This window comes from Pocillopora damicornis, chromosome 3 (assembly GCF_964200805.1).
Source record: "Pocillopora damicornis chromosome 3, jaPocDami1.2, whole genome shotgun sequence".
Taxonomy (NCBI): domain Eukaryota; kingdom Metazoa; phylum Cnidaria; class Anthozoa; order Scleractinia; family Pocilloporidae; genus Pocillopora; species Pocillopora damicornis.
This window is the reverse complement of record NC_142672.1, coordinates 11,224,219-11,246,107: the sequence shown is the minus strand read 5'-3', so window position 1 is coordinate 11,246,107 and position 21,889 is coordinate 11,224,219. Positions and strand designations below refer to the sequence as shown.

The 21,889-nt window shown below is 37.4% G+C and overlaps 3 protein-coding genes across 6 annotated transcripts; 2 read left to right on the top strand and 1 right to left on the bottom strand.

Annotated features, from left to right (window-relative positions):
* Positions 1-578: 578 nt before the first annotated feature.
* LOC113667099 (ras-related protein Rap-2a) lies at positions 579-2,360 on the top strand. Its single transcript, XM_027182900.2, has one exon. It carries the CDS (start codon positions 777-779, stop codon positions 1,407-1,409), a length of 633 nt encoding a protein of 210 aa, XP_027038701.2. The 5' UTR covers positions 579-776; the 3' UTR covers positions 1,410-2,360.
* Positions 2,361-3,218: 858 nt separating this feature from the next.
* Positions 3,219-5,400, bottom strand: LOC113667098 (transmembrane protein 229B). 2 transcript variants are annotated; one of them, XM_027182898.2, is made up of 2 exons: positions 5,303-5,400; positions 3,219-3,834 (listed from the first exon to the last, which is right to left on the bottom strand). In XM_027182898.2, the coding sequence occupies exon 2, from the start codon at positions 3,804-3,806 to the stop codon at positions 3,306-3,308; it is 501 nt and encodes a 166-aa protein (XP_027038699.2). In that variant the 5' UTR covers positions 3,807-3,834; positions 5,303-5,400; the 3' UTR covers positions 3,219-3,305. The 2 variants fall into 2 exon arrangements, with proteins under 2 accessions (XP_027038699.2, XP_027038700.2); XM_027182899.2 differs by lacking the exon at positions 5,303-5,400 and adding an exon at positions 4,766-5,293.
* Positions 5,401-5,439: 39 nt separating this feature from the next.
* Positions 5,440-20,859, top strand: LOC113667063 (WD repeat-containing protein 89). 3 transcript variants are annotated; one of them, XR_016185303.1, is made up of 17 exons: positions 5,454-5,638; positions 5,886-5,993; positions 6,442-6,470; positions 6,643-6,705; positions 7,104-7,188; positions 7,554-7,603; positions 8,896-8,998; positions 10,664-10,748; positions 11,033-11,080; positions 11,835-11,918; positions 13,127-13,213; positions 13,975-14,019; positions 14,526-14,584; positions 14,803-14,885; positions 15,198-15,303; positions 15,823-15,906; positions 19,002-20,859. XR_016185303.1 is itself a non-coding variant. In XM_089202013.1 (16 exons), exons 1-16 carry the CDS (start codon positions 5,481-5,483, stop codon positions 19,083-19,085), a joined length of 1,302 nt encoding a protein of 433 aa, XP_089058139.1. In that variant the 5' UTR covers positions 5,454-5,480; the 3' UTR covers positions 19,086-20,859. The 3 variants fall into 3 exon arrangements, 2 of the variants coding, with proteins under 2 accessions (XP_027038661.2, XP_089058139.1); XM_089202013.1 differs by lacking the exon at positions 14,526-14,584; XM_027182860.2 differs by lacking the exons at positions 5,886-5,993; positions 14,526-14,584 and having other exon boundaries at positions 5,440-5,638.
* Positions 20,860-21,889: the final 1,030 nt, after the last annotated feature.

Sequence of the window (21,889 nt, the reverse complement as noted above, 5' to 3'; positions counted from 1 at the left end):
CGGTGGACTTTTTTCTTTGTGTTCGTTATGTTGTTAACAAGTGTCGGGAGCTTAATTGTGAGCGAAATGTCGGCACATTTAGAAGGGATTTTGGAAACAGACTTTTCAGAAACAGACTAAGTCACCCTGCCAGCAAAGCGCTAACTATAACCAGCCCCTCTTGATATAATTTGACAACTACTCAATTCGCTCATGAACAGTCAATCAGTCAATTAGTAAAATTAATGGTCTCGGTCAACTCTGTTAAAGCAATTTTTTTAATATAACAAGATCAAGTGTCTCGAACTCGCAGATTTCGCAAGACATTGTCTGCAAGGGTCAGAAATAAAGCTCAGCAACAGCTGGAAGCTTACGGATTTCCTCTTTGCTATTTGAAGTATTTTGCTGAAGCTTATAAAAAAAACGTGGGTGGTGTTTGGTATGTTTTAAAGGTAAACGATGGAATCCTCGCTGAGAACTGGAAAAAAATCGCCACTTTTCCCCTAGCCAGGATTTATGTCACCTGCCACAAATAAAAGTTTTTCTTCATGTCTAGAATCAAGTGATATATAAGTTTATTTACAGAAATTTTTTTCACTTTTATGCAACGTTTTGCTTCCGTCGGCGCTTGAAGTTGTCATCGGGTTTTTGAGGCACGTATAATATTTCGGTTAAACAAGTCAAGTATTTATTCAAGCTCAGTTTTCGAGGAACGTAAGCTAAGCTTGAACGCAGTGTTTCTCAACCTACATCGACTTAACATCATGTAAAATCGCCTCGTCTTGAACGCAGTCGTGATGCAGTTAAGCGTCTCGGATGAAACCAAGGATCTCGAAGAATCCGTCTATTTCAAGAAGTACACTCTCGCGGTTTTCGGGGATTCTGGAGTGGGAAAAAGTTCCATTGTCCGTCATCTTGTGGGTGAGAAGTATATACCCGATCACGTGCCTACGGTTGAAGAATTCTACATTAAGCCAATAACTCACAGAAACAGAGCTTACGAGCTTCAAATCATCGACACATCAGGAACGTACGAGTTTCCTGCCATGAGAAGAATTGCTATCCATAAGGCCGACTCAGCAGTTTTGGTGTATTCTCTGGATAAGCCAGAATCCTTCACGAAGCTGGAAAGATACATGGATGAAATCGAGAGCTGTTGCGCCGAAAGAAACCGGAAAATTCCTGTCATTATTGTGTCTAACAAATCAGATATTCCTAATTTGTCGGAGCCAACGTTTGTCAACGCGAATGGACTAAAAATTAGCGCGTGTGTCTACCTGGAGGGGAAATTTAAGTGCCAATGGCTGGCTACTTCGGCCAAATTCAATCTCAACATTGATTCGATATTCCACAAAATGTTGGACAAACTGAGTCCGGATAAAAACTTAGTAAGGAAGAAAAGTAGTATCCTTAAGCAAATTCTGCGTTAACTCGACGCTAACATTTTCAACTTCTAAGGAAATATTGCCGAGCGTATACGATATGTTGACCATGCATCGCCGGTATTCGGCGAAAATACATCCATAAGCGCTTCATTTCAGTTAACAGAGACTGAATTACGTCAGTCCATTTGTAATAATAGTTCATGTCAATGCTATTCCATTATAGTTTGCTCTGTTTTTTCATGTTTGTCTAGAAATCGTCACTTGTGTTGTAGCACAGTATAAAATTGGTACTTACGTGTAAAAGGTGGCAGGTTTCAAAACAGTTATATTCATTTGCACTTACTCAATCGGAAAAAATCGCTAAACTTACAAAATTTATATGATTTCATAAAGCCCAGATCTCAGAGGCAATAGTTAACGATCAGCTGAGAGTCATAGTTCCATCTTTGAACAGAATAATTTCTCGTGTTACAAACTATGAAAAAAAACCCGGAAATTTACAATTTCAGGGGTGTTCTTCGAAATTAGGTCCTCAGACTCAACAGAGTAGACTCTCGAAATTGTTTTCTCGGTGTTTTGAGCAGTTAAACTGACTGATTTTCAAAATGACAGTCGACGAGAAGGATTGAAAACAGTTGTTGTTGTGCGATGTTTACGCAAGACCTAGTTTATATCTTCCTCTACATATCTTTATCTCCCAGGATTAACGTTATCCTCGTCTCGGGATATCCTTTTGGAAATTAGGTTTGTTCGGAATTAATTGATCTTTTCCAATGAAATAATTAGTTTTCTTTTTGTGTGAAATTATATGCTTTATGGTGGTTTTTGATAACATGGCATGCCCGACTTAAATTTAACGATGTACAAAGGTTGCCATTTGTTGTGGAACGGAAGACATGGGCTCAGATAACTAAAGCTGGTGTCATTTTGGGCATAATACTATATTCAGAGCATCGAGAATAATACCAGCATCATAAATAAAATTCTTTTAGCATACATGTGACTATTTACGTGTAACAAAGCACGCAGGGGAGAAACACTCGACTACGTCTCGTGCTTCTCCCCACTTCTTAAATGGGGTTAAATGGCTTTTATATGCTCTCAAATTAAGTATAAAAAGGAGCATTATATAAATTCATAAGCATAATTTTGGAAATACGTCTGTGTTTTCCGGGGTGACGCTCAAAAGCATAAAGCTCGAATTTTCGAGCATGATATTTCTGACCTTAGGAACACTTCGAAAAGTTCGAGATCATTCTTTTAGTCACGCGAAATGTCTGGAAGTCATCCAATTAGGAAAATTTCGTAGATCGAAACTTGAACGAGTGAACATATTTAAGTCCAAACACTCGAAATAAAAGTCTAAAGTACGAACATTTTGACCAACTGTCTTCCTCAATATAACAACGATTCAATTTTGTACAAAAATTACTAAAAAACACGTTAATATTTCTCTCCTCGGTGACAGAGAAATATTTCACTTAACAGAGTCTACCTCAATGCGTAAAAATTTAACGAGCATTCTAAAACTGCTTCCCAAAATAGACTTTAAATGAGGACGTAAAAATCCCTTAAAAAATTAACCCTTCCAACAGACTAAAATTCTTATCTCAGAATTTTATAATCTATAAACGCGTGTGTTTCTTTGCAAACAAGCCCACTGCTGTGGAAATTGCCTAAGTCCTGGACAATGATTCTACTACGCTCGTAGTTTGGTATCAAAGTCTACTTTTACTTCAATGGTAACGAATTCCCAATCTCGCATTTTCCAAAAATAAGCAGCGTAAAAGTTAGATTTCCCCTTACAAAAAGTGACATTTTTTAAAATCCGTCTTTTTTATGTGTTCTATACGATTTTTTTTTTTTTTTTTTTTTTTTACTTATTGAACTTTATTCCAGAAGTTAGTGACTTATTTAGTCCAAAATCCTTCCCTTTGGCCCTCAGTCTATCTTCAAGTTTCCATTCATTTCTTGACTCGATTTTTTCTCGATCCCTTCTTTGCTCTCAGCAGAAGGCAGTAAAGACAAGCTCAACAAATATTCGTAGAAAAATTCTTGAAGCAAACCACTGAAAAACCAAAGTGGCGCGTATTCGAGCGCGATCAGCCCCATGATGTCATACTTGTAATGGCTGTAGTCCCAGGTACGCGCGGAAAATTGATTGAGGACGAGGCCACCAAAAAATTCCCACGTGTAAGCCATTTGAACCCAAATTAAGCCGCGCCAAAATACCGATAAACGATTTCTTATGTGGACGTATACTTGTTCACCGCAAAAACTGCAGGTGCCATAAATAAAGAAGGACCAAATGGAAGAGTATCCTTTGAACTTGAAGTCGGTGAAATTGGAAGCCACAAAGTCAAACAATGAAGTGAAGACTATTTCATAAGCAAATCCAAGCATGCCGTATATAAGCAGCCGAAACCAAGGGTTTACAGCCATGATGTACTCACGAAGAGAAAAAAATTACCTAGAAGAGAGAGAAAGAATTAAAACGTTCGTGATTATTACAGAAAGGGAGGGATACATAAGTGTGTTATTAACCGATAGGTCAATGTAGCTGAATACTGCCCTCTTTTAATCAGAAATTCTATGGACTGACAGGATGTCGTGTCCCAAAACCACAAAGGGTACGCGGTCAATATTCGCGGTCAATATTCGCCCTTTTGATCAAACAAGTTTGAACAATAAATTATTCATTACTGGCACAAAGATTCCACCAATAAATGTAAAAAGAAAAAAAATCACCACACTTACTGGGGTTTTCTTTCATTAATGTACTTTGGTCAAGACATACTTAAGATTATACTGCTGTAAGAATGTCTAAAAACTATTTTCTGGTGAGGCAAAGCTTCAAAAAGTCGATCTGAGACGATCAGATGTGAAATAATAACTTGTATACAAATTAGTAACAATTTCTATCGTTAAAGCCTAATAAACCCGCCCGTCAAACAAAAAAAACTGATACCACACGGAGCCGATGAAAACTCAAAACAAATACACGAAGGCGAAAATGATTATAAGTAGTTAGATACATTGTACTTTGTGTTTGCCTCCATAGAAATAGTATTGGAAAATATCCAATCAATTATGTTTCGAATCGTTGTGATTAAACACTGTTTGACACGGTTGGACAACTTTAAAACACTAATGTCTCGCAGAAATACTTTTTCTGAACCAGTTAATCAGAAAAATGCAAGTACGGAGTCCCCCACTTTTACTAATGAACGATTTACACCGGATGAAACTACTCTGTAAAGTATTTTTCAACATCAAAGATCTATAACAGGCTGACAATTATTTCCAAGGCAATAAAACAGCTTAACAGGTAATATATTGACAAACACAATGCCTATTGTGTCAGAAAAAATCACACTTTTCATCGTGAAATTAGGACTCACCAAATCAACAACTCCGTAGAAATTTCTGCCAAGTGCCTTTGACCAGTAACCACCGAAGTTAACGATACCAACAATGTATTGGCGATAGTAGAATCGCGACGATTTTCAGTAGCAATAAATTATTTTTAATCCATGTGCTTATTTCGGTTTAGCTGAGAGGTACTAAATTTTGTTTTGTCATTCACAGATGGAGATTTTATCACACTTGAGCAGTTGTTTGTTGTGCAAATACTACTAAATTTCACGGTCTATGACCGAGGTGTCATAAATGACTCGTGGTAACCAAACGATTCTAGGACAAAGTATAGCAGTTACGGGGCAAAAAAAAGCAGAAGTCTTCATAAATGGTGAATGAATAGTGGCTGTACTTTGAAAGAGTCAATTAAGTTGTCATACGTTTCAGTTCCGCCCGGCTTGCTGTGAAAATTTTCAATTTATTTAATCGCCTTTCCACCTCACGAGTCCCACGCAAACACGATTTATCTATTTTTACAGAAGATTAGACGCTGAAAATGGAGTAAATAATAATATCCTTACCTGTGTGAGAGGTAATACCTCAATTTGAACAGCAAGCAATTTTGCGAACAACCGGCGGTGCTTGTCGAGTAATGATGAGTTAGTAAACAAAGTATTACTACTGGGTAAGACTAGAAACTACTTATTCCCAGTCCCTAGTCTCTTTCCTATCATTGCGAAAAAATGGCGGTCGTTGTAAATGGTGATCCCGAGTATTGTTATTAGTTTTTTCGTTATGGCGAGTATGAATCCGAAAACTTCACCGTTTCCAGGTGGTTTTGACCTTCGGCATCGTCTTAAGTTCACTCAAGAGGGTTTAGAAGACGATCTGTGGTATGTAACGCATCTTTCAATGAGGTAAGAGCATATATGCATTCAGTTGCACGAACATTTGCAAACTCTCATGTTCTTCTGGTACAAACAATCTGTTTGCAAATGTTATAAATTATTTTTGATGAAAGACTGGTGCAGAGTATAGCTTCTTTCAAGAGATCTATTAAATTTCGAAATCAGTGGGAACATATACAACATATATAGCATATAATATATAGATTTAACCAAGCCTAAAAGCGGAGCTCGCATTTTTTTTCCTGCACGTCCCAAGGGCACAACGCCTTGCCCCGGCCAGGACTAGAACCCGGCTCGTCCGCCTCGGAGCTCAGTGCACTGACCACTGGACTACTGGAGAAAGAGTGGCTTCGGCGTGCCCGCGGTACAGTTGACCACGCATTTTAAAAGTAGCATCTTGTACGGTCGGTCGTACGGTCGTAAGTCCAAATTTTTTCGGCTTGATGGGTTACTACTACCATTTTGTATAATTATGGGGCTACGCTCTGTGAGCTCCACTATTATTAAAATTAATTAATTGATAAATTGTTAAATTAATAAAATTAATAAATTATCATTAATAATAAATAAATTGATTAATTAATATATATATCTAACTAGCAAATGGGAAGTCTTAGGGCATGCACAGGAACCCATTGTCATTTATTTTTCTTAAGCATTTTAAAAGTTCATTTTATGTCGTAAGGGTAGCATTAACACAATTATTTTTTATTATTTTCCATACTCCAAACATTTATATTCCACTGTTTTCCTTAGCTTGTTTCTATCTTTTCCACAATGTTTGATAGGGCTTTTATATATTACAATTTCAGCCCAAAACAAGACGTGTTTGCAGTTGGAGGTAACAAGAGTGTAGATTAGTTTATTGTTTTTATGTTTTTATAGTTATCTCAAGCTGAGATCCAGACCTGAGTGCCAGCCTGACTGAGACCTTATTTCGTAAAAATTTATTTAGTTATGTATTTTAACATTCATGTGGATTAATTAGTTTTAATTTTAATACCTATTCATAGGACCACAAGGCTCTATTAAGCTTTTAAACATGGACACCCTTCTTTATGTTGCAGATTTTAAAGGTGAAGTTTTTATCTCATTATTAAATGGATGTTCAATTGATATAATAAATACTTTATGTTATTTTCCCTGTGCCTACATAGAGGCTGTCCTAATAGAAAAACATAAAAGTCCTAATGTTTCTTTTGACCAGCAGTGACTGAACAGATGAGGGTTGGATAGATTTTCCTTTTAATCTTATTTTGAGTTTGGTTTAGTTTATAGTCTACACATATTTGTTTACACTCTTATACAGCTTTCAAAATAGATGAAACAAAGAAATTTTATGTGGTTGGCTTGATATCTTAGGAAAATTGGAAAAACTAGAGCATACTTTAAATAACTCACCCAGATGATTTCTATTGAAGCATAAGATAGAGAGATTTTTTACATCATTGTATATTTCACTTTTAATTAACAGCTCATTCTGCAAGGATTACAGGTATAGAATATTGTCATACTAATGAACACTGCTTCTGGTCCACATCCATGGATACTGCGCTTAGGTTAGTAAATTAATCATTATAGCAGCTCTAAAGGGATGCTTACATGCACAGGCATGATTAGAGACTTTAGTAATGGAAAATTTTTGTGATTGTGCAATGCTCCTTCTTAAAAATTTCTTTTGAAAAAATGGGAAAGTAACTGATGATTTACAATAAATGGCTTCTGATTACAGTCACAATCTTCCACCTATGTCATTGTTTAAAGGGTTTGATATTTACTACAGAAGTTGTTGCAATCCCAGATTCAATTTTGAAGTACTCGTAGTTGAGACACTGAATTTTTGGATGGCTGATTGCTTCCCCCATAATGATGAATTATTTTAACTCTCACTTTTTTTGTGATTTTGTTTTTATTTAATAATTAGTTACTGGGATTCAAGAAAGGCATTTAAAGCACCAGTTTACAGGATTCTGAGTATGTTATAAAATTATCTTTGCATGATTATTATTACAGGGTATTTACCAGTAATCATTTTTGATGAGAATCCTACATTCCACAATGTGATCTTTTTTACAAGATCTTGTTATTTATTTCTTGAGAATTCCCTTCTGACTTAGTACAGGAAGCAACTATACATTCTTGCAGTATGTTGTTATTCTTTGATGGGATTTAGCTTATCCAAGTTTCCAGAGCCCCAGGCTTTCACCATAACAATTGTTTCCAGTACCATGCTGTAACATGTTCACAAAATAATGGAACCCAAAAAAAGTTTCCCATTGACACATTCAGCCCTATTGTTTAAAATTTAAGTGAAAGGTGTTTTCTTGCTCTGATTTTTAGTCAAGAAATTCTTCAGTTTTGAATCTGCTTATTTATTAAGTTAGATCAGTTGTCTAAGTTCTCTCTTGTTTGCCATCTTGTATCATTCCCATAGTGCATTGCATGTTACCAGAGTTGGTGGCCCTCATGTTCAACAATCGATATGGTGTCAAAGGACTTTGGCTATTTTTGTTATGAAAGTATCCAAGTTCCATTTTGATATACTTTAAACAACAAGTGATCATCCTGTCTCCTGAGTTCAAAGATATGAATGATGGGTTCCCCATGAATTTTCACAGAACCAAAAAATAGTTACAGATGGGTTCCTATGGTCTTTAAGCACAAAACCTAAAAATTGTTCTCAATGGAATTTGAAATCCTAGGGTTTGGTTTCTAGAGCATGAAGCTACTAGGAGTATATTAATTACTTTCGCCTGGATGGGAAAACAACCTTTTATAAGGTTACCCCTAGGCTTTTTATAGGCTTCTCTGACAATAGGCCATTTTACAGTTGTGTACTTAAAGTTGCCAAGCCTTTGAATTTGAAGGTGACCTTGTTGTGATAGATACCAGTATCTAGTTAGAATCCTAACAAAGTAATTTACATTCGAAAAGAAGCAATGTTTGTATCATAACAATGTCAAACTTAGCTTTACTCCTATTCAAAGGCTTGGCAACCAAGCACATAACTGTAAAATGGAGGTAAAGGGTCAAACCCAGAGCTCTGGACTTGGAGTCCAGGGCACCAACCTTAAGGCCACTGTATTTGCCAGGTAGGTGGGGTTACCCACTGTTTTTTATGATCCCTCCAAATGATCTTCTCATGATCATGTTTGTATAATTCTAGGGCTGAGCTGCCTATCAGTGATTGGTGGACTTGATTCCCGTACCTCCATGTAATCAGGCTCAGAATGCTTTTAATGATAATGAGTTTTCTTTTCCTTCAGGCCCAAACAACTGCTCTTTTACTGCTTGTGGTTTGAATTGTTCAGATGAAATTGTTGCAGCTGCTACAGAGCCTTATGGTGAAGATGTCTGTCTCTACCTCTGGTAAGATCCTACTCATCAGCAAAAATGTATTTCTTTAGATGAATAAGACCTCATCAAGACATATAATATTCTCTCTTAACCCTTTACACCCTAACATCAATATGCATATTCTCCACACACCTTTCCATACAGCTTTTATGGTGCTGACTAGGAGTATTTGTTTAACAGTCAAGAGCTGTTGATGATCATTTCCTTTCATCTCATGACTTTGATGTGTGATTCAGGGGTGATATTGTTAGGAGAAATTAGATTCTAGTCACTCTTTGTGGTCAAAGGGTTAAGAGGTGTGAGGTTTATGCTTATTTTCACCCCTCACTCCCCCACTTTCTTAAAATTTAAATGCTCGAAATTGAGTTCTTATGGACTTTTTTAAAATTTCCATTGAAGCTAAAATTATTGACCAAACAACAGATGAACAATCTTATCTTACAGCAGTTCTGTCGACTGTACACTCCCCCCTCTTTTAAATTCCTGGATGAGTAACTATTGGTATTGATTGAATTATATGAATCAGCTTTTACTATAAGTCCTAGTGGGGCAGGTGTTGCAAGACAAATCATGTAGTTTGAGTTTACCTGGGCACTAAGATGCATTCTCTGGGTGGAAAGTAAGTGTTATCTCAAATGACATGAAGTGTTATCTCAAATGACATGAAATAAATCTTATTTGACCTCTGAGTGACATGTGACCAAGTGTTCCTTAAGGGTAACTGCTGTTACTGTTGGTAATAGCAGAGAGTTAAGCCCAGTTAAAGAACTTGGGCTTTGCCATGGCTTGAATTCATTCCTTCTAGATACCCTTTGGGTACTACCACCAACTGAGCTATGGAACCTCAAAGTTGGGATTGAGGAAAAGTTTAATGAATGCCTTTTTTTTTTAAATTCTGATTTCTTAGTAACTTACTGTCAATTTCAGCGTACGCATTAAAGCAAAACGCCAAGCCAATTTCCAAAGAGAAAAGGTCACAACAAGCAGAACTGTTCATCACTGGAAACTGAAAATTATTGTGTGAAACATGGTATTAGTAATGATTAAGTGACAAAAATTGCTCCATATTTGCTCTGGCACTAATGCATACTCGTCAACTAAGCGCTTTAGCGACTAAGCAATTTGCAACAAAGCAGATGCTTCTTGCTAAACCAACCCAATAGTGCAGTTTCATTGAAAATTTCTGCACAAAATTGCAAATTCATTATCAGTCTCTGAATTTGGTAAGGTATGGACCAAATGCAGTGACACTGCACATGGTTGATACAGGTTTCCCTTACAGATTGTTTTGCTCTCTTTGGGATGTTTGGTTGTTAAGTAATTAATTTTTGATGAAGGACAAGGTAGTGGTCTGTGGCTTGGGTCAGGTTGTCAAAACATGTCACTGCTGCTGATAACAGTCCTCTGCAGGACTAATCCCTCACCCATGCGATCAGACTTTGTGATCATGAATAATCTTAGGAAAGCACAAGAGGTGTCTTATGATGAACGAGAAAGGGGTTGTACAATATTCCTATCCTTACATGCTTTGGGACTTGTCATAATCCTCTGTATTATTTACTGGTGGTGACCATGGAATATTCACGTAATGCTGATGAAGCACATATTTTTGTGTATTAAGGAAAAGATCAAGTCAAGATGATCTGTTTACCAACAATTCATTTATTCTTTCCATAGGGATATTAGACAACTTAATGCTGAAAAGTTGCTGCAGACTCACATGGATATGTACACAGACTCGCATAATAGTGAAATTACTCAGGTATCACTGTAGCCTGTTGGGATGGTGATTTATCTCTTGAGCTTTTCTCTCACAGTGCCTCTCTCTGCCCAAGGGTATAAATATTTATAATAAAAACTAATAAATAAATAACTATTTGTATTCAGGAAGGTTTCTAGTTAAAGCCCTCCTCAGTTGTCTTTAGTTGAAAATCCAGTTATACAAGGCTATGTGCCAGAATAACAAACTGTGTCAAAGCTCAAGGCATATGGTTTCATAGATTTAATTTACATGTGTGTTTACTGTTTACTATTTACTTAATGCAGATCCAGTTCAGTCCACTTCAGACTCATCAAATGGCAACTGGCTCCACTGTATGTACAGTTTTTGTATTATTTTAAATTGAAATAATAAATACTGATGAATAATTAGGAAAGCCTTAAACTAACAATAGTTCTGATCAATCAGGGTTTTGGTGTCCACGAAAAGAAGACATTGCGAGCATTTTTGGCCAGAACTTCCATTCCAGATCCCAACAACGGTTTTTCATGCTCAAATTTGTATTCTCTCTATGCTTTCCTGCTTTTTGCTGACCAAAAAGAAAAGGAAATTGTATTAAGACTTCTCTATACTCCTCTACTAATGGAAATTTAACTGCTTTTGTTGTCACTGATGATTACAACCTAACATCAGTATGTATATTCTCCATACTGTCCTATGATGCTGACAAGGAGATTTTCTTTAACCCTTTAACTCCACGAGTGACCAAGACAGAATTTCTCCTTACATTATCAATACGATATCAATCAGAGGCATGATGAGAATTTAAGTAAAGTTATCAATGAATGGATTATTAGTTGATCTCATACCAAATTCTCTTAGCAACAGCTACTCTAATAAGTACTGTAACTATTAGAATTGCATAGCTGATAGTAAGGAGAATTCCAATGAGATCTTGGGAGTGAAAGGGTTGGTGATCATTTCCTCTACTCTAGTGACCCCAATGTTTGATTCAGCAGTAATATTTTAGGGGGAAATTAGTCACTCTTAGGATGTTCAGGATTAAGGGACTGCCGTAAGTTCTTTCATCTTACGGTGTAACTTACTTTTATTGACGTTTTTCTACAGGATGGTTTGATCTGTTTATTTGATGTATCTAAAGGAAATGAAGATGATGCCCTGGACTCAGTACTAAACACAGGATCCTCTGTGGTATGTGCCTTGATAAATGTTTAATCATAAAATGGGTTAAAAATGAGTAAGACTGCCTTTGGGTAGATTTGAGGAAAGCCAAGAAAGCCTTAGTCTGAGAAAATATTAAAATTGTGTTTTTGTTTTTTTTTTTTTTAATATATACTTTTGTATCAAAGGAGTCCTACAAGCACTTGTTAACCCATTGTTGGAAAGAGAGCCAGAGAGTGTGCACTCTCACTTATATTCCCTTTTTCAAAATTCTTTGGATTAATCCCTCATGTGTTTCATGCATGCAAAGCTCCAGTTGATGAGGGGTCTCAGGTCAAACAAGATACTAGGAAGCCGCTATGTTTATCTCAGAAATAATTAAAATTTAACAGCTCTTCACCACTTAATTCATGATGCAGAAGCTACATATGAGAACTGAGAGAAGTGTGTAATCTGCTGAGTGACTTATCTTGAGCCTGCAAGAGATTTAGCCTGTGATCATTATTGATCATGTGCAGATAAGCTGAGATTAAACTGAACTAAACTGAACTGAATTGCCATCTTGATTTTGTTTTGTCCAAACTTTGAGTGTTTTCGTTGTGTTGCTGTTGTTTAAACCATGTTTCAAGCTTGTGATTTCATCAAACTGAATGTTTACACAAGAAACTTATATAAATAAGCCAGGGCATGTTAGCTTAATACAGTAAGAGCCTTTTCTCATCTGGTTTGATGTGAAATGAGTTCACTCTTCTTTGATGCTTTTGTCATGTTACTTTTTACTGATTGAAAAATTACAATAAATTTTTTGATGATGTTTTTGTGGTATGTTTTTGTAATCAAGGTTTGGCTGATAACCCTTAGTGGGACCTTGATTATTCTGGATATCACAAAAACCAAATCTAATAATTATTTTATGATAGATTGAATGAAAAAAAAAATGGTCTGAAGAAACTGGAACTGATACTTTATTTGTGAACATGTAAAAATATACAAATCAACAAGCCACACAAAGGGCAAGAACTTGACATGATTACCCTTAGAAATCATTTAAAGTGGTCATACATGAAATGATTACCTGTGAGCTTGAGTGTCCTTGACATGATTATTGTACAATCTGCAGCCATATGTGGATGACATCCTGGGTGCTGATTTCAAAAATCCATTGTATGCTTTTGGCCTATCAGAAAAGAAACAGTGAGTTGAATGTACAGTAATGAACTATATTCCTTTCCTTGTAGAGTCAAATTGGTTATTTTGGTCCAAAGTTGGCAGACCTCTATTGTCTGACTCATATTGAGACTCTTCAGCTGTGGGATACTGTTGAGGTATGAGTCTCTTTGGGTGTTTTGTTTGATATCACTGCATTTGGTATGCAGTAGACTTTATTTACGTCCAATGTCTATACTGAAATGAATGTAACATCATTAGCTCAAATGTTCTTCAAACTGTTCAAACAAGTATACACAGAACAAATTTAAGAGATCGTTGCAGCTAAGAACACTACTGAACTAGTAGTTGAAAATAGGACCTGAAAAAAATTCAGGCCCATTTTCAACTACTAGTTCAGTAGTGTTCTTAGCTGCGAGGATCTCTTAAATTCGTTTCTTCACCGCGATGCAAATATATGAATTTCATATATCTAAAATCATTATTCATCACTTGGATGGTTTATTTGGACCCAACATATTGACCAGCTCCCAGTTGGCTTATTAGCTCAGTTGGTAGAAGGCTGCACCGGTATTGCAGAGGTCATGGGTTCAAATCTCGTACGGGCCTGAATTTTTTTCAGGTCTTGTTTTCAACTACTAGTTCAGTAGTGTTCTTAGCTGCGAGGATCTCTCAAATTCGTCTCTTCACCGCAGTGCAAATATATGAATTTCATATATCTAAAATCATTAAGTATACACAGGTTTTTCTGTAAACTTTGCAGTTTGTGCTCTACATTTGTAAGTTGCTCGTGAAGCCCGAAGAAAGAATTCGTAATCGGAGAGAGTAAGTGAGATGGTTGGGAGAACAGGAAATTTACATTGCAGTTAGGTACAGTAAGAATGTGTACTCGTCACTGATGTGTGTCTTTCTTTCTCAGGGTACAATGACTACACATTTTACCAACCCCAGGGAAGAAAATGGGGTAAGCGTATGACCAGCTGCTCAAGATTAATGCAATAGTCTGACAAATTTCCTTGACTTTATTTTTACATTTATTTTCTTTTTTATTCTGTGCTATTTTCTGCTCTTTATTAACTACCAAACCAAAGTTTTGCTTAGTGAGTTTCCATTAATCCGCATAAATGTCAACTGGTGCGCATCACTGGGCCTTTTATTGGTTTCCAGAGCAAGAAGCATGTACAGTAAGAAGCCTCCCTATGGTGAATATTAACCAGTTACACCCTAATATCATTATGCATATTCTCCATACGGTTCTCCACACATTTGCTAAAGTGCTGGAATGGAGAATTTGTTTTAAAAACGGGAGCCTCTGTAGTTGGTGATCATTTCCTTCATTATCTTAACCTTAATGTTTGATTCAGGGGTGATGTTGTAACAAGGAATTACACGCTAGTCTCTCTTACAGGTTTAAAGGTTAACTGCTAGTTATCGCTCAGCTGGTCATCGTTTTTTCTCTGACAATTCAAGGGTCCTTGTGCACATTCTTGGTTAGAGAGGCAACAGGAGGGTTTCTACAAAGCGCAATGGTAAAAATGACAAAGTCAATAAAAGTACCTCCTATCTCCAGCTTAGAGTATCACTAGTTTCAAGGTTTTACGTCTACCACCAAGTGGAGATTGGTAGAGTGGACGGAAAAATGTTACGACTTTTTCTCGTAACGACTCGATAAAAGACCCCTCCTGTGGAAGAGCAAGGTGTGATAACCAAGTAACCTCAAATTAAATGTTTGACTTCTAATTTGCAGACTGAAGACAATTTTGACTACTTCGTCAACTGCATCCATCACCCAACAGAAAAACAGTTGTACTTTGTTGGAGGCACAAACAGGTGTGTTTGCCAGATTTTTGTCTTCTTTACCCTAGTCACAGGAGTTTCAATAGAAGCCGTTTACCGGTGGTCCACCGCTGTCTGTTGAGCCGGCCCTCGTGGTTGGGTTTCGAGCCGTCTCGTGTACCATTGGCAGCCACTTATGGAAAAAAAAAATTATTGTCAACCCTTTAGTTTGTGTTATTTTCTTATGATGGACGATAAACAATACCCTGAGTACGTCAGGGGAAGAGTTGGTTTTCTCCTCTTAGTTGAGACTGTTTTAGACAGTCGCCTTTGATTTTCATGTTATGTCATCTTTGTTTCCGTTAGTGGCCGCCTTCATGTGTTTCATGTCAAAGATTCTGAGTTGGAGCCGGTTTGCCCTTTGATGGGAGGACACACTTCCACCGTCAGATGTCTTCAGTGGGATTACAAAGTTAGTATTTACAAAAAAAAACCGATGGTAAATTTCTTGCCATTCAAATGCAAAATATTTTAAGGAATAACGTTTTCCTCTCTCTCAAACGTCTGCCTCTACGCTAACTGCGTTATTGATCTCCCTCCTATCCTGAATAGTAATGTTGTTGCTTTTATTGTAAAATTTGTGAAAGGAGTGAAAGGCGGGAATAGCATTGATGAAATGGGGAAGGGTGGAATGGATGTTCCCGACGAGGGTTCGAACCAATAATCTCCTGGTATTAAGCTTGAGTCTCTTCGAAACTTGGAAGAAATTCGCGACAGCAAGGGTCAGTGAAAGGAAGACTATGAAATGTTTAGGGTGGGGCCGCCTCACCATGAAGGAGCAGCAATATGCGCCTTGTCCATTCGAGCTTTGACGTAGCGATATGCTCTAACTTTGCGAGCAAATTTTCCCAAGCAAAAACTTCATGTTGCTGTGCTTTTCAATCGTGACTTTGGGTTTCTTTTGTTTTCTCTTTTTCTTTTTCGATTTTAGTCTGAGACCCTTTTGACCGGAGGGGAAGATTCTATAATTTCCTGTTGGAGGTCTGCAAGGCCTCAGACGAGCGCGGCAGGCAAGGTGGGTAGATTATCGCGTTTCTCTTTCCTGATATGAAAAAAAATGGATTACATCATATTAATTATATTGTGTTGGCCTAATTAGAGCAACAAGCATATGGCGACGGGGGGGAAAAGAGGCTCGTTAAATGGTGGCTGGAAATTATGGAAATTTATACTTATAAAAGTCAAACAGGAAATAAAATAATGCGAGAAGACTTTGTTACTGAATATTTTATGCAAAGGTGTACCTTACGTAAAAAACTTTCTACGTAACCGGCGAACTTGGGTCGCCGTAAATTTAGTCGCCGTGGTTTGGTGCACTGGTTTCACACTCTCGCATTACTATAAAGTTGGGCACGCCTTGAGTATTTCTTATATCGCCACGTATGTAACTTCCAGAAATTGGCATTTTGATATCTGCACATGAACGAAACACCTAGATTTATGTATGAAACAACTGGATTTATTTCGCTCAAGCGCGCGCGCCATAAATCCGAGCGGCAACAAACCAGATTCCGTAACTAGCAGCGCGGACTGGGGAAACGAGGTTTGTGGAATATATTTTTTATCTCTGGGTTCGACTAGAGGGGGGAAAATATAATTCAAACAAGGTTTTGAATTCAGCGGGCCGCACAGTGAACATGGCCCGCTAAAGTAGCCAATCATAGCGCTCGTACAAACCAAGAAGATATAGTTACAGTATAGTAATAATTGATTATCATTAATATACCTTTCAGAGCAAAGTAGGTTGTCAAATAGTGGCATAAGTTAATCTTGATCTCTAATTACACATTTTAGTATATTTTACGGTATTCTTGTTGTATATATTTCAGTCTGCAGACTGGCCTTCGGGATTTGACACAATTAACATTACGTGTCCATTCCGATTAAAGGGTCTTTTTCTGTTTTATTGGCGACTGACATGTATATATCAAGTTTGAGAGCTCTCTTTGTTAGTCTAGCAATGAAACTCTCAATCCACATACTTCTTTGAAATCAATCTTGACGCTAAGCTTGGCAATTAGGAAGTCCTTATTCAAGCTAAGGGTCAAATAGGGGATTTTTACTATAATCTGTAGAGGAACGCTTGGAATATTTATAAAGTCCAGATTGCGGATTGAGGAAGGAGATTGACCCCGGAAACAGAGGCCAATAGTGATCTCAATCTACTATTTTCCTAAGAAGTAATACTTCAAGATTTTGCCAATATATCTCGACTTGCAAGTGCTAATCTGATGTTCCTTCCCACTTATATTGTGAATAACGATCTTTGAATTTTTGGATTTCCCTTTTGCTCTGTTTTATTAATCCGGAAAGTTTTAAAGCAATGAAGAAATTCCATTCTTGGAAAGGTTTTAGTTACGTCTAAGAGCTAAGAGGAACATAATTTCTCAGTCGTGGTTTTCAATTCTCTAAATTACTAGGTAAAGTCTTTCCTTTCCTTGAATTAGATCCGATATATGCGCGCTATTTTTTAATTTTCAAGCATTAGGAAAATCTTATACAACTATCCTACTAATACAGTTGAGCACTTACTTCCTAATGCTTTGACTTGTAAGGATTTGTTTCCTTGATAAATGGCAAAAACTAGAGTCATGACTGAGCAAACTTTCCACCAGTTGACCCGCCAAATTACCGAATATTTTCCCTCGCGCGCGAACTAGTCTAATTCTGTCACGTGACACAGTTTGCACAAACTAAAACGGCGAAATATTTGTGTTATTACACTGGTGATATTCCTCAAGTTTGAAACCTGCCCAATAAAATATAAATCTTCGTTTAAAGTCAAATTCAAGATTGTTTTGCTTTTGTTACAAATGAGAAACAAACCTATTTCATTCGCTCTCAAAGAGCGGTTTGGTTATGAGAGCGGATGATATCAACGGACAAGTACCGGGCATATTTTCGTGCCAAATGGGGAACCTTTTTTTATAGCGGTATCCACCTAAACCTCCAAATCAAAAACGCCGCAAAAAGACACTCACATGCTGAAGGCCGAACGGTTGTTGCACAGCAGTGCTCATCCTCAAGCAAAGTTGTGCTTTTCGATTCGCGTAAACGTTCTCCTCAGAGAGCAAGTCTAAAAGTGGCACTATGATGAACTCGTGGATAAACTGTGCTGAGTCTAATTTGAATACACTTTTATTGTGCTGAAAGCCAAGGGTCATGTTTTTCATTTTGCCGGGTAAAATCAAAGGTTGCAAAATAAACCTGCTATTTAATTTCGATCCGACCAAAATTGGGAAATGTCAGTATTTTACATTTTGATCAATTTCGCGGTACGTATCCGACTTAAGTCCTTCCCAATTAATCGGCTCGCCATCTTCAGTAAGCTGCATGCTCTTCCTAGAATCGTAAGGCTTTTCTGATGAGACAAAATTTTGCATCTCCACATTACTCCTTCCAATGCTTTGCACATCCGCGACTAGAAAGGAAAACCGAAAGTTCGGTTCTCTCTCTTGCCGTGAACCTGAACCGCTTGTGCCTTAAATTATCGGCTGTTTCTATCCCCTTTGTTGTTGTCGTGTTCTTTTTAACTCTGTATTTGAAGGTACATTTACCACTTATACCGCTCGACGACCTGTTTATCACTCATTTATTTTTTGTCCTCCCCCACTGTTAAATTTTTGAAGGAAGATTTTGAGCGTATTTACAACAAAGGTTTCAGTTTGTATTTGAACTACTATCAACCCATTATCGCTAGTAATACTGTTATTGTTGTACTGCGTCATCTTAAATTATTTTTTTATTCATTCCTCGATATGCCGGCTGATCGACAGACTTAGGCCGCCATTCACTGCATGGTGACTCAAGAATTTCATTAAATGTAGTGTTTGGCATATTTTTCCCTGCTGCTTTGTCATCTTAACCTTGGCTTTCAAACAAATTCAAACTTAGCCCAAGGTCGTGCCAAATTATTTGAAATTGCATTAACTGATTATACATATTTTGCATAGATGCACTTACCGCTGCTTGTTTAAGAGTCAGATGTCACCAGTCTGGCTGTACAAACTTAACGACAAGCTCGAAGAAATGTTTAGATCTGTTAACGCCGGAAGGAAACAATGTAAAGCACTTACAAGTCGAGTTTTATTTGACGTTTTTCCGTTACAGGCTGAATCAAGCATGAAGGACAAATTAAAAGTTCACGGAAACAAGCCTTACAACAAACCGGCCGGTGACGCACAAGAGACGTAACCGCGCGTGATCTGTTGGCAGCGCTCGACAGCGCTTCTGAAGCTGTAGAGGCAAATACCGTCTAGGAAGTCACATCACTTTAAGGAGGAAATACTTCGACACATTCGAAACTGCTGAGCACTAATGCGACTATTTCGAGTTTGTCGCTCGAAATCCGTTCCAATCTTCTCCGTACTTAAACATCGGCGTTCCTCTTTCACTCATTCTTACTTCTTTGGCGTTTATCTACACAAGCAAACGGCTTCTATTTAATATTTTAAAGTAACTTCCTTACGATAGTTTGATGTCAGTATTTTTTCCAACGTCAAAATTAGCTTTTACTGATTGAAATAGGAAGAAATTCAAGTATAGTGACTAAATCGTTTAAATGAACTCTGAACCGAATCTAGGAATCAATCAAAAGAGAATCACCATGGCTGAAGATGGAGAAGATTGAAAAAGATTGCAAATGACGAATTTAAGGAATTATAGAGGAATATTTTTAAGATACCCAGGCCGCGACACAGCTCCCGTAAGGTTTTAATTTATTTAAGGGCACCTGTCCAAGACGCCAGTACGACACGAAATTTTCCGCGATCGTTGATACTGTATGCCTCGGAAGGCAACTTTTACACGTTTTTTTTAGCATCACTCAGTTTATTTTAGGACCCCAGATGTAAGAATTCATGGTTGCATGTTAGCAGCCGAAAACGGCTAACGGTGTGCGTGAGTAACCCGGCGAGAGTGACGCAACAGAGTCACGATAGCGTGTGGAAAGATAGAATGACCACCCAGAACTATTCAGACACTTCTGGCACATACCGGACTAAAACTGAGAGAGACAGTTTTGATAAGCTTGCCAGCAGCACCCCCTAGAATTAAGTTATTATTTTTGTTATTATCATTTCCACGTGCCGCTATTTACGCCACTCAGGCATCACGTTCACTTCGGCAGCTCATAGTAAGCCCCCTATAAGTTGGCATCAACTACTCCTTCTCCGGAGCTCATCAATCCATAGGAGTGAGTAGCATCCAATTTCTCCTCATATTAATACTAGTGAATAAAACATGTAGGTCACAAGGATAAAGGAAGTCATAAAATCTGAAGGAGCTCTTGATTGTTAAAAAAATTTCCTATGTTACTACCTAGGAAATGTATAGAATGTGCATACTGATAGTAGGATGTAAAAGGAACGACTCCTCTTTACACACTGTCGCCATGATGATTCGAGTATGGTAACTTTCTATTGTGTCACAAGGTAACTCGAACTGAGAGGCGTGCCATTTTGTCTGAAAGTACAAGTACGATTTCAAATCGAAATTACATGACACGAAATTATACTGTTTTTTATATATCCATTTTATAATTGTCCTTCATCGTTATTCGGAATCGATCATCAAATCCGTTTATTGAGAAAAGGTGCTAGCAACACTTCTCAAATTGATCGACTATGAGTGTAACAGGCTTCGAAATCTGATTGTTTCAGTAAAAGATGCAATTAGAACAAGAAATAGTGCGATTCGTAAATAAATCGCACTGTTATGAGTCAATCAGATTGCACGATAAACCAGTAATTTCATTATGGACTTACATGCATGTATATGAATGTAAAAAGTACGAGCCGTAAAGGTTATGACCAAATGCTTCAGCTGTAATTTCTATACGGTTCACGCGTTTATAGATAATCGCAAACTTTCTCTTAAGATATTTTACTAAGGAGGACGTTTTACACTTGATTACTGTTACGAATGAAATGACTAATTTTTAAATAAAGTTGACAAATTCATGATGTTATCAAGCTTTCTTCAGTTTTTAAAATGTAATCATAAAAAGTTGTAAACCCCGCACACTACGGAGTAAGGGGGGACAGTGCATGGTCTGGGAAAGAACTCTTGTACGTAGCGAGTCGAAGTTCAGAATGAATCGAGTAGAAGGAGGAGATATGGGAAACCTTCGTGTCGTAGGGAGGATACTTCAACATCCGTATTAAGAAACAACTAAACACAGTAAAGAGGTGTATTTCTACTTCACATTTAACCTCTATAGTCCTAGCCACGTACACGTGCATGAAAAATTACTCGCTCCAAAACTTTTACACGTATCTGCAGATCTAAGCGTGACTGGGCCTAATTAAAATTACCACATTTGAAAGTTCTACCAAATTGTAAGCATTTTCCCCTGCACATTTGTAAGTCGCCACTAGGCGTGAATTTTATAAAGAAGAACTGAACAGTACTTCAACTATCATACGTATAAAAAAATAACAAAATTTTCAATTTCAAAATATGTTTTGATTTTACTCATGTCATCATTGTTACTAGCTCACGGGACCGTCTTCGTCCTGGGTATAATCTTAGATATGAACGTAAGATCGCACGAAAGTGTAGGGTTCCATATTTGAACTATAACAGCAAACAACTTAGCTTTTCATATACGTCAGAAAATAACGGTAACAGGAACTGGCCAATCATAGGTGGATCCCTGCTCTTGGACTGATGAAACACCTTTTTTTATCACTTTGCATTCTAGAACGAGTTCGGAATAAGTCGTTGAATTTACGAAACATCGCATAACAAGATTAACTTTTGGCGGCAAATCATCAAAATTATCGCTACTGCTGCTACTACCAAGAGTAGTCTTACTTCCACTAAGGCTGCAACCACCTCTATTGCTATTTCTCCTATCGTTCTAGTTACAATTTTTTCTGTTATCGCTTCATCTTAAGGAGCGTTATGCTTGGCTGTGTGATTTGCTAGTTTTCACAGCTGTGATTGCGCGCATATCCGAGATGTGCTCTCCCACAGCTCCTTTTATCGTGAGCACC